This window comes from Protopterus annectens, chromosome 1.part0 (assembly GCF_019279795.1).
Source record: "Protopterus annectens isolate FY-2018-M chromosome 1.part0, PAN1.0, whole genome shotgun sequence".
NCBI classification, from domain to species: Eukaryota; Metazoa; Chordata; order Ceratodontiformes; family Protopteridae; genus Protopterus; species Protopterus annectens.
The window spans coordinates 1,738,525,241-1,738,538,650 of NC_056725.1; the positions used below are offsets into that span (position 1 = coordinate 1,738,525,241).

Here is a 13,410-nt window from a genome sequence, read left to right on the forward strand (position 1 = left end):
TAAGGTGGCAGAGGTATACACTTTTTATCCATACCTGTTCACACCTCAGCTGTCCTTGACAGAAGATATAATCTTTGAAGAGGACCAGAAATTTAGTAGCCAGGGAAATCACAGCAGGGTCAGAAGAAGGACTTTATAAAAAAAAAAAATTCTGGGCTTCAGGAACTTTATAGAGACAGTCAGGTTTCTTTGGAGCAGGAGTCTGGGAAATACAATAAAAAGCATTTAACAGAGCATCCAAGACCGAAGAGGCTGCTGAAAGGCAGGGTGAATCAATCTACAAAACAGGTCATAGTACAGCTTCTGGATATCAAAAATCTGAGAACAATCTCATTTAAAATGTTCCATCATGCATACAATAGTGTCCTTAAAAGAAATTCCTCAATGGGGAAATAAGAAGAAAGGGAATCCTCTTATTCAGACCCCAGAACAAGATGGGACTGGATTTGAGAGGAGTAAACTAATGACTCCTTCCCAGAATCTAATTCCATGTCATCCTCTGAGGAATCAGAGTCTCAAAGATGTTTAGAAGGAGTAGAGGACCAGGGAACACAGGAAGGAACAGATATCCCCTGAGGGTGCTTCAAAGCTATAAGGACGTTGAAAAGGCCCTGAGTGAAATCCTGCCACTTTATGTGGGGATCATTAGCTACAGAGCCACACATCTGGCCTTCTGTTTCCTTTTCAAAGGAATATCAGCCTAACACATTTAAGGGGTTCAGACTCCTGCCTGACTTTAATAAGGGAACCAGGGAATTCCTCTTTAACCAGAATCTGGGGAATCCCCCTAGGCCTCTCCAAAATGATCAGCCATGGTTCCCCCACCTCATCTACAGTAGATGCAGGCACAGCCTCATTGGACGCACGGGCAGGCAGCCCCATGTTGACCTCCAAATGGATCATGACACAGGGACCTGATGTTGGAACCGGATGGTTGTCAGGCACTTCATCCAAACCGGTGGAGACATCCTGAAGAGGCTGGACAGAAGATTTAGTACATTTTTTTAGATTACTTCTTAAGAGACAGCTGAATATTGAAGCGGGCAGATTCAGAAAACTTAGTTCCCTGAGGCAGAAGCTTCAGTCAGTGGTTTTCTAAACAGATAAAATAAGAAGATGGACAACTGCATAGACTCTTTGGTGCAAACGCTTGACAAATCTCACACTAACTATGGCCGTGGGCGCCACCTAGATAAAAAAGGCACTTTGCACGTCTATCCTCATGGGGAATCTGCTTCTCACACTCAAATTTCCCCTTCCTGGATGACATGCAAAAGGCAATACAACCAAAAAAGAGGAATGAATAGACCTCAACAGTGGACTTATCTTTTGAAGGCTCAGTAGCAGCAGACGACTTGCAGACTGAATACAAAAAGTAGCATTATGACTGCCTTCAAAGAAGTTCTGAGGATTAGGCACTAATATGTCACTTATGAACCCTACACATTCACATTAGATGTAGGACACACGTCTGATGTACGGCACCTGGGAGGAGCTAAGGCTTTTGTATGCCATCCGGATATTCAGCTATCCTCCGCAGGATATCCCATTTGTAAAAAGCACCGCATCAGTGATAAGGAAGGACATTACACAATTAACTCTGAAAGAAGCATCTTAGAAACATAGAATAAAAGTTTCATGAATTATAATAAAAAGTACACCAGATAACTTAACATAGACAGTGGTTTTCTTGTGCTGATAGTGGAGGACAGTTTCTCTTAAACCAGTAGAATATGAGAGTAGTGGTAGCACCAGGACTACAAAGGACTTTTAAGAAATGAAAAAAGGGGAACTTACCCCAGTTTGCAGCAGTGTCTCAAGGATGGGCTTTGGATTGACATCAGTAAGATACATTGCACGAGACAGCAACAATAGAGAAGGAGGCACATTTTCTTTAAGATGCAGATCTAACCACTGTGAAAACAAACAGGGAATTGCCATGACAAACGCTGTTAGGAAATGTTCAGTAAACAGATTTTTTCTACTGTCAGTTTAGACAGTTTCTGATTCACTCACAGCAAGCAAATAAAGGAAAAGAATGAACATGACAAATAAATGACAGGAGAAAGCAATGCATATATTATTCACACAGTAAAGGTAATTCACTAAGTTTTCCTTCTATATTTCCACAGGGAAGAGCACAGACAGCACTGATGTAAATGCAAACACAACAATGTGCAATGTGCTATGTACAATATTCCTACTCATGCATGTGACTACAGAAGACATACTTCAAGTATGCACTCAGTTCCCCCCCCCCTCTAATGAAAGATAAATGCCAGTCAACGAATCTGCTTCCCGAACAACCCATGCATTTCTAAATTCACCTCAAGTCACAGAAGAAGTTGAGGGCAACGTTTCATTCTCTCTCCTGTTCTGCCACAGCAGTTCAGAAAAAATACTTTCTGTAACCTACTACATACAAAGCGAGGATGGTGGTTCAGTTTCATCACCAGCCTAGTCCATTTACTAAAATATCTCCAAAATAAGATAATTTATTCTTCCTCCACATTGTGTTTTTTCAACTCCTGGGAGATTTTTCACAATTTCTGTATTAGTTTACCACTGTATTACAGCCAACAGGGCAGTCTGACCTTGCTGCAGAAGCTGTGAACAAAACCATCTGAGGTGTTCATTTCTCCTTCCTTCATCACTTCTTTCAAGCCTGCCATCCTCAAACTACTACTCTTCAATGGCAGATGCAGAGTCAGTGAAGTTGAAACTGGTGGCTCATTATTGGTATGAGATCTCTCCCAACAGCCAACCTTATCTGAATTCAAGTCAAAAGATATATGCATGTGGTGCACAGCAAAGTTTCCAAGTAATACATTACTCCCAGAACATCTGTTAAAGTTACGTATTTTACCTAACATGAAGGCCAGTGTGAAAAGTTAAGAGGGATACTAGAACCTGCCTAAAATGTTATTTTCCACATATTAAATCCTTAAAACTACTTATTACTTCACTTTTACACTTGATGCAGTTTTACCACACACACACACACACACACACACACACACACACACACACACACACACACACACACACACACACACACACAGACACAAATACAGCTTTTAGGTTTCAAACAAAAAAAAGGCTTGACTGCAAGGCACCATCATTCTCAGGGTGCTTTTGACAGTAACAGCTGTCTACTTGTTCTGGTACCATTCAGTTATGCAGTCTGAAAAGCTGCTGCTGCTGGAGACATCTATCTGTCTTTAGGGCCCTTCTGGATGTTCACCAAATGTTCTCTTCCTTTGTTGAGTTCTCATATCACTTCCCTCTTCCAACTGTGCATTCTATAATAATTCTCATCTGATAATGTGGAAATGCTATTTGAAATGTGAAGATCAAGGAAATAATTTTTCCCTTCAACACATTTATTAAATTCTTACATTGTACTCAGTAACACAGGTATACACACAATAAAAGAAAACAAAAGTACACATTTTTTTACTTTCATGCATTATACACAGGTTTTCATTTTAACTAAACGGTTCATCTCCCAGACCCCTGTTTATAAATGTTTCATCTCCCAAACCCCTGCTTAGTTTCTGCTGCTTTATGGATGCAATATTATGCATGGTTGATATTATTTTCCTTAAGGAGCTGCATCCAACAGTTTACTCTATCCTTGTTTCTCAAGCTTCCTCCTTGTTTCATCATCATCCTTTGGTTTATAACCTCCTGCATGTGTGATGTACATGAGCTTTAGCTGCAAAGCTCTAAAGTGTGCCTCATCTGCCTCTAACCTTGTCATAAGTAAACCTTCCATAAAAATTGCATTTTTGTCTTTTCATGGTTTCCACATTCCTCACCTTTATACAAGCTTTCATGAAATGTTCAAAATATCTCTAGTATCTCTTCAGGATCTCTGGTTATTTTTCTTGCTACAGAGTGCCGAAGTTTAGCAATAGACTTTTCTACTTTTTATTGCACGTGTTACTAAATGTTTCTGTGCTCTGGAATTGTTGCCAAAAATAGTTGTTTAACAGCAACCTTTCTAAATTTGTGTAAATTATCCAAATACTCCCTTATTTCTCCTTGAGCACTTTGCAGTTGCTCCTTTTCTTGCTTTGTGACACAAGCCTTGTTTTGCAATACATTAACCTTTGTCAATCTCTCTAAACAATTCTTTTGACTTTTTATAATGTCCCTCTCTCTCTCTCTCTCTCTCTTATTTCTAACATGTTTTAAAACTCCATCTTCATTTATCTTACCAAATAATTATCCCTTCCCAAAGAAGTTTTTATCATTTCCATTACACATCCCTTAAATTCCTTACCCTTTAACAGATGGTTAAGAAAACACACATCTCATTTTAACTTCATTACCCTGCATATTTACCTTAGTTTTTATTGGTAGATAATCTGAAATAGTTATTGGATGTGTTTCAAAGCTTTCACTTAACTACACACTTTTGTGTGAAATATGATTTCTATTCAGTCTAGTCCACGTATTGTACCTTGGGGAAAATTACAGCACCAGGTTACAATATAATTCGTAGTGACAGATTAAGAAAAAGGTGTGTGTGTGTGTGGGGGGGGGGGGGGGTAGCCATACTTTACAAAAATCACCTCATCCTAGAAAAACTAGACAACACAACCCCAGACCTAGAAAACGTTGAACTCACCCTCACTAAACAAACTCAACCCAAAAAAATACATCCATATTATAGGATGCTATATCTCTCCAAGCAACAATATTTCCATTACAGAAAATCTCCTAGAATGGATATCTAACTCCTTCCCCCAAGAAAACATCCTATTAGGTGACCTTAATACTGACTGGTACAACTGCTCCAGTCAAAACCCACTCTCCCACATCAACCTACATGGACTAACCCAACTTATAACTTCCCCCACTAGAAAGGACAAGAGAACCAAACATCAATCCATACTGGACTGGATAAATGTATCCCATCCTTCCCAAATATTCCTAGCAGGGTGTCTACCAGACACCCTCAGCGACCACCAAGCTATATTTCTACTAAGAAGTAAAACACCCCAAATGACCCAAGTAACTGTGCGAGAAATTAGGAACAAAAACATTTTAAGCTAAACAACTTTAACAATGATCTAAAAAGGTCACCTAATAGGATGTCAAGTGAATTAAAGGGATGAGCAAGGATGTGCCCTCCCCTGCCAAATGCAAAGCACTTTGCATGTTTTTTTCAATACCTGCAAAAAATGGACAGCTCAAAAAATGTGTAGTCACTCTGCTATCTCACTCGGGCTGAAGGTACCTCTAACATCTGTTTAATGTACTGAGGACCATCCTGTATAGTCTTGCAGGGATATAAAAAATATTTAAACTGGCAATGTCATCCAAAGAAATGATACTTCCTAAATTCCTAGATTAGGTAGCATATCTAGAGATAAGTCACTCCAGGTAGTATAGGATACAGAAATATCCCAATCTCTTTCCCATAGCAGCCAAAATCACCTCAACCTAGAAAAACAGGAAAGTTCCCATATACACTTACCTCAAAAAGAATAACCTTGTCAAACTACAGCATGCCTATAACAGCATCGCCATATTTGCCACTGGTAACCCCTTTCGAACTCACCACTGTCTAAATCTAAAGCAGCTGGGCTGGCTTGAACTTCAAAACCTTCTGAAAATCTCCCAACTAACCATGACCCACAAGATATTTTATCAACCTAATAGCACTCCTACACTATCCAATCTCATAATCCCTTATAAAAACCTAAACTCACTGCGCTCCTCTAACAAGCTTCTAGCTAGCATAACCAAAACTATTAACTTGGCTGGAGATTCCCTGTTTTCTAACACAGTGGGAAAAGACTGGAACCTCCTTCCCAATGAACTAACAACACTTTCTTCTTTGCCTCTATTTAAACAAAGACTTAAAACATACTTTAAAACTCACTGGTTATGTCCATGTTGTAAACCTGACTAACCTTTCCCTCTACTAATATTACTTCTTCACCCTACCAATTTTTCACACATATTTGTATAATTTCTATGATGAAGAACTGAACTGGTGACCACAATGAAACAATTTGGTAGATTCTGTCTTGCTTATTGCTAGTACAACCTAGTACATAATAACACTATGTCACTTTTATTGTGTAAATAATTAATCTCACCGTTCTTAATGATTTCTATACTAGTGTAAATAACTTTTTTGATCACTATTTTTTTATTACTGATTCTTGTATACTTATTTGAACTACTTTCATGTACTATGTTTCAACTATGTTTACCATCCTTGTTGCTGTATTTCAAGTAATGATCTAACTATTAATGTTGGAGCTTTTCTCCCTGGGCCTCTACTGAAAATGGAAATATATCCAGCTAGACTAGCCCAGTCAACAAATGTAAAATAAAATAAAATAAATAAATACAAAATGTATTTGTACTCCTCTATCTCAATTCCATAATAATTCTACATACTTTACTGATGCAGCCTTTATTCAAGTACTTCTTGTGGGCCTCTATTAGCTATAAAACTAGGAAGGGATAATCATTGGTGGGAATCTTATAAAGTTTCAGGCTTTCTGCATCATTGCTCACACAGAGGCTTATTTAGTATATCTAAGCTTAATTTCATTGAGAAATCTAGCCAGGATAAAATATTGGCACCTTTGAACAAAGGCATCCAGTATCTTAGAGTGGGAACATTACTTAATATTCTGAATATATGAGGATTTTTTTGTCGTTCACATGTTATGGTAATGGAGGATACCTCCCTCTTCCAAGATCTCAATTTCATCTCTGTTAAGGCAAGTCAAATGTGTGTAAAAGGCCATGGCAAAAAAATGAGAGCCTATTCATTTTCCTGGATTTTTTACATTAATAAGCTGATAAAAATAGATGAGATTTCCCATCATAGCAGTTAAGGCCCCCCCTTCCACATAGACTTCGGACATAACCTGGATACAATTTTTAATTTTAACAGCCCTGGCATATAATGCAAAATCGAGTTGTCCAGACCATCTACAATATGTAGGGAGGATGAGAACATCCCAAACAACTTTATGGTGTCCACTGAATTTCAGTACTAATCTCTTAATTTCCCTATAGCCTGCTTCCATGGGAAGGGGACTCCTCTAAATGGCATAGAAATACAATGGTAAAACAAACCGATTAACTGCCTGGCTTTTATGCATGTCCAATTCAAGCCATCCCCAGCCTTCTAAGAATTTGTCCAAAATCTGTTTACAGGTAGTTTTGATGGACCCCAGAATTGTGTCCGTAAACTGTATTCCCAAATAAGTCATTTGACTGTGTCAGTCTAAAAATGGATGAGCATACCTTATGCCAAGGGAGGAAGTATATGAAGTTATAACTGTCTCAGTTTTTGACACACTAATTTTATAGTTTATTTTTCCAAAGTTATTAAGTACTTCAAAAGTTCTATCTAGTTCCTGCTCCTGGTGGGTAAGATACAGTAAAAGGTCATCCACGTACAAGGCAATTTTGAAAACTTGTTCAGCAAATTTATAATCTTCCAATATGAAGCTAAGCAATTTTTCAGCCAAAGGTTCTAAATATATGTCAAACAAAAGGGGAGAAAGTAGACATCCCTGTCTAGTACCCCTTAGAATTGGGAAATTAAGAAATTGGGAGATAATCTAGAATTTATTTTTACTATGCTGTACAAGCCCTCATGTAACCTTTTTAGGAATCTCACAATTTCCTGTGGACACCCTAGATGCTCAAAGACCAAGAAAAGATACTCCAATTGGGCACTGTTGAATGTGTTCTCCACATCTAAACTAGATAAGATAAGAGAAGGTTTAGACGGACAGGCGTCTTCAACCACCAGGAACAACTTTACTTGGTTGTTGGAGGTGGTACTACCTAAAATAAACTGACCTGGTTAGGGTATATCATATATGGCAAGTGTGTTTGCTAATACAACCATGAATAATTTGTAATTATGGTTAAGTACCAAAACAGTATGACAGGAAGAAGGGAATATTTCCCAGGTTTTAAAATTAATGAAATGGTTATCTTTTTCCAGGATGTTGGAGACTCCCCTGTGTGCATGATATAGTTAGATAAATTTACAAATATGACAAAAAAAATCCTGAAAACACTCATATATATACACACACATATATATATATATATACATATATATATATATATATATATATATATATATATATATATATATATATATCTTTCTAAATGCAGCCCATCCAATCCTGGTATTTTCCCTTTTTCTAGTCTCCTATGCATAGGTTCCACTTCAATCATGGGGAGTAAAAAACATCTTTTCTGCTTCAGATGAGTACTGATACTCCTCTTTAACTCCATATAGCTTAGTGAGGTAGGATATACACTATTCACTCTCTGATGGGGAGCAGACCACCATGGCAGTGATGGGGTTCATAAGTCTAGTAACACCCTAGAAACCTTAAGGTTCCTCAGTCTCACTGCAAAATATCTAAGGGAAGAGGGGGAACGATCAATTGTTTTTAGACTCAGTGCCTGTTTACTTTGATCTATCTTAATCTAAATTATTGATTATATTATTTCGCAGATGAGCTAAGCATTCCCAGTCTAGAGACTCAAATTCCAGCATAATCCTATGCTGAAAAAAAATTACCTCTGAAATTCCTTCTGTGTTTCCTGTAGTACTGTCATTGTATTATCTGTAAAAATCTAAGGGTGTATACCAAATCCACCTTGAGGTGATCCCAGCTTTAGCTGGATTGTGGATCAAAACTGGCAGTCTCAATCTCTTGTCTTCAGCAGAAAGCTCAGATTGCTTGCAAAAATTGTCGATGCCAGCAGAAATAAAGATTCAATTTCCAGTGTCAAAATGGACCTTGAAGGTTAATAAGGTGTGGTCTGACAATCAGAAAGAGCCATACTGGAGTGAACTAATTTTATGCGTATGCTCTTTAGTGACCAGGATTTTATCAATCCAAGAGAAGGAACCATGTCTGTGTGACAGATTATATATATATATATAAATATATATCTATAGAGAGAGAGAGAGACAGGTCTGCTTCACTTGATTGAAAGCTCACTAGACTGAAGCTCATCTGAAGGAGCACAGTTGACTGAAAGCTCACTTCACTGAAACATTTCATTAAAAGGTATATGCCCTTTTCCCCATTGTAGTACGATTCTGGAGTTAGTACATATAGCAAGGGGGGGTATGTGGGGAGTACAGCCCCCCTCATTGGGGGTGTGTGGGGCGAAGCCCTCCACCTATTTTATACATTTTAAACCATATACATGGATACCTACAACTGTAATGAATAACTCTTTTTAGAACACAATATATACCCAAACTATGTAGGGGACTGTGCCCCCTACACCCCCCTTACTATATATAGTAACTCCAGAATCGCACTACAATGGGGAAAAGGGCATATACCTTTCAACGGAATGAGTTTCAGTCTCGTGAGCTTTCAATCAAGTGAAGTAGACCCCTACCTCCTTACTAACAACCTTCTTTCCAATACTCAGCATGGTTTCTGGCCAAACCATAGCACCACCACTGCCTTACTCTCCTTTACTAACACTATCCTTCAGCATAAAAACAATGGTATCTCTCCTCTGCTACTTTCCTGGACCTATATAAAGCATTTGGCATGGTCCCACACAAACAACTCATCTCTGTCCTCAATAACCTATCCTTCTCTCAATAAGTCACCAACTGGTTTGAGAGTTACCTGTCTGACCACCAACAATCCGTTGTATGGCAGAATGACATATCTCCCCAACTACCTGTCTCCATAGGGGTTCCCCAAGGATCCATCCTTGGAACCCTACTCTTCTCTGTTTTTACCAACAATCTAGCCTCTGCCACCAAACATGGCACACTCATACAATACGCAGATGACTCAACCATCATCTGCTCAGCTCAGTCCCTGCCCAAACTGCAAAAAGTCACACAGGAAGCCTTTTCCTCTGTTGAAGCTTGGTTATCCAATACCCAATTAATACTCAACCCAAACAAAACTAAACTACTCATCTTCCAACCCAGCAAACATACTCAAAACAACTCTCACTTTAACATCACAGCAAAAGACAACACCACTATATACCCAACTGAACACACCAAATTGCTAGGAGTGGAAATAGACAATAAACTAAAATTTGACATTCACATATTCATGACCATAAAAAAAGTCCACATAAAACTAGGAGCGTTATACAGAAATAAGCAACTTCTCACCAAAGCAGCAAAGATTTCATTAGCAAATTCCCACCTTATCTCCACCCTACTTTATGCCTCTCCAATATATACCAACCTAAGGCAATGTGATCTAAACATCTAGAGACCTGCTACAACAAAATCGCCAAATTCGCCACAGGGGCATCCTACCGTAGTCACCACTGTCTCTCACTTGCTGAACTGGGCTAGCTTGAACTCCCTCACCTCCTTCAATGGTATCAACTATCACTCGCCCACAAACTAGTAAACCATCCACTAAATGTCCCATCCCCTCCAGAAACTACTCCAACCCTATTGCACCACCAGACCACTAAGATCCAGCAACAAAAATCACTTGCAGATCACTAAAGCCAATAGCTCTGCTGGTGAAGCACTATTCTCTTGAGCCATAGCCAAATTATGGAACTCCCTCCCACCCACAATTACCTCTGTACCATCATGCACCCACTTCAAAACTTTACTAAAAGCGCACCTAAAAACATGCTGGCTATGCCCTTGCAACTTCCACTCTAATATCACCCACCCCATCCAACCACTACCTTTCTTTCCACCCCACTAACTACCTTGATTATAGCAAGCTCAGATGCTCATAAGCCTAGTACTTATTATACAGCAGGAACTTCTTATTGTAACATTTGTTAATGTCTGTTATGTACTTCGCAGATAAAGATTCTAGTTGTCTACTGATGTACTATATTCTTCATCTGTAAATATGTTTGTAATTAATTGCTATGTTAAATTGTTAATCGCTATGTAATACAATGTAACTACTGTCTGTTTATTTTAACTGTGAAGCTTTTCTCCCCGGGCCTCCGTTGAAAATGGACCTACGTCCAGTCGGACACTCTCGGTCAACAAATGTAAATAAATAAATAAATAAATATTAGCATCATAAACATATACAGATGCAGAAATATCCTGTATACAAGTCAGTATATATGGGGGCAAATGTATCCCCATAACTGTAAAAGACATTTACTGTCAAAATGGATCACGTTTACTTCCAAACTGAACTGTAAAAGTTATATTAGAAATTCAATGGAAGTACTGGGGTATAGCTTGCTAGATACAAGCCAGTATCTGTTAGCCTTGATACCCTTTAAATGGCGGATGGTGGTACACAGACATCTGTCATTCAATAGTGAAAAACAAGGTGCCATTACAGACCTGTATGTCGTCTACAAGGCCAAGAAACTCAGTTGTACCATGTAGCTTTGCCCTGACAAAGAGAATTCACTGAAGTGGCATAGAATGGATTTTGGGTAGACTGTCTGATGTTTTTGTTCTAGTTTTACAGTTCCAGCAGTATTACTATTAAAGTAGACAGCTTTTCTCTGGAGTGTAATTTAATGAAGGCAGTATTAGAATCATAGTCCTTTTGACACCTTTATTCATTTTCCTGAGCTCTAACTCATTGTCCAGAGTTTGCATTTGTTGGATAAAATTATTTAATTAGACTTTCCAAGATGGCTGTACACTGATCAACAGCTTAACTTCAGTTCTCCCACTGTGAGAAAAGAAACTGAAGGACAAGGGCAAGGAACTCTTTCACTTTTAGTAAATTCAGTTACTAGCTAGCAAGTACACTGCCTGGATGCCAGCAAAGAAGAAACTAAGAGACCCTGAAAGAAAATCAACTAGAAAAGGTGAAGAAAAAATACTGAGAAGAATCCTGCAGTTGTTCGGCAAAAGGCAGTTCAAGCTCCAGCTTTGGTACAAGACATGATTTCCAGTAATCTAGAGGAAAAAATAAGCCAACTGTGCACAGAGCGGATTAAAATAAACAAAACACTATAGGAGTATAACAATTTAAAGGCTGGAAAAAATGGAAGAAGCTTTAAACAGATATTCAGGTGAGCTGATAAAACTGCAAAAAATAGAAATTAAGAAAAGGCTGGCTGAGTATGAGACTGCTAAAGAAGAGAGGTTTAAAAATGGTAGAATTAGAGGACAGAGCACATAGGGAAAATCTGAGATTTTCTGCTGTACAAGAGAAACTGGAAGAAACGGACTATATTAATTTTTTGAAGATACAGATAAGCAACTGAACTAGTATTCTAAAACAGGAACTGTTAACTGAAAGTGCATACCATGTATATATGCTCCAAATCTAGCCACACAAAATCAGCCAAGACGTGCATTAGCAAAGATACAAACCCACCAGCAGAAGGCGTTGAGGCTGACAAAACTGTGGCAAAAGGGCAAAATATTAAAAGTTGGAGACAGCAGACTGCTTGTGGAAAATGATTATTCACTGTACACCAGGCTGAAAAGAAACATATTTATTTCAGCAATCAGGGAATGTTGAGAAGCAGGTATAAGATACAAGTTGCTGAATCCAGCTATATTCAAAAATATTTTTCCTGGAGGATCAAGGCCATTTTTTAGTCAATATTTTTGATGCAGAAAAGGCTAAGGGGGAAATAAAAAGGTTTGTCCAACAAAAAGTGAGCCATCAAGCAAAAGGGGACTCTCCTTCTCATTCTTCTGATAAAGCACATGGAGAGACTTTGCCAATGAAACCATTTCCTTTGTTTCAAAGGAAAATACTTGAGAGACAAAGGAAAGCACATGAACTGACTGGAAGAATCAGGAGTACCTTGGAACTGAACCAGAGTCTGGAGTTGGCAGATACAGATGAACAGGAGGAAGACCAGCAACATGGAAAATAATGAACAAATGTGAGGCTGAAGAGCATCACTCGCATTTGTGAAATACGGCTGTGTAAGAAAAAGTGGAAAGTATGAACGTTTGTTAACTATGTCAGACTTGTGGGGAACTGAAAGGCATTTCCCGCACTTCATGTCATTAATCTTTGGAAGGACTCTCAGGGGAGGGGAAGAGGAAGGATGAAGTAAACTGCAGTAAAACAACTTCTGTTCTTAATAGTATTTCTACGAAACTTTTCATGACATAAATTGTGTTTTACAGCAAAGCATTTCTAGTTGTTTTTGTATGTGATAAAGACACTAAAGTAAACAAATGGCTTTTTTTCCTTCCTTTTTTAATATTAAGAAATGTTAGGATTACAATACAAAAAGAGAAAAAAAATAGACAAAAGTAATTTAAGTTAATAGACTGTAATCTTGGGTTGTTTAGGTGGGAAATGGGGTGCAAAAGCACACAGATCAGTACAGCTGATATGTTTAGGTGAATGTCTGAATTAAGACCTTGGCTTAAAATAATACATTTTAAATGGAAACAAGTAAAGAAGAGAACACTAAATATAATGAATTTCT

At 38.2% G+C, this 13,410-nt stretch overlaps 1 protein-coding gene across 1 annotated transcript in view; it reads right to left on the minus strand.

The window, feature by feature from the left end:
• LETM2 (leucine zipper and EF-hand containing transmembrane protein 2) overlaps positions 1 to 13,410 on the minus strand; it is a 1,071,376-nt gene that overhangs the window by 299,195 nt on the left and 758,771 nt on the right. The window contains exon 8 of the mRNA XM_044068981.1: positions 1,798 to 1,914. Within this exon, the coding sequence (XP_043924916.1) occupies positions 1,798 to 1,914 (117 nt within the window). The remainder of the gene's footprint in view (positions 1 to 1,797; positions 1,915 to 13,410) is intronic.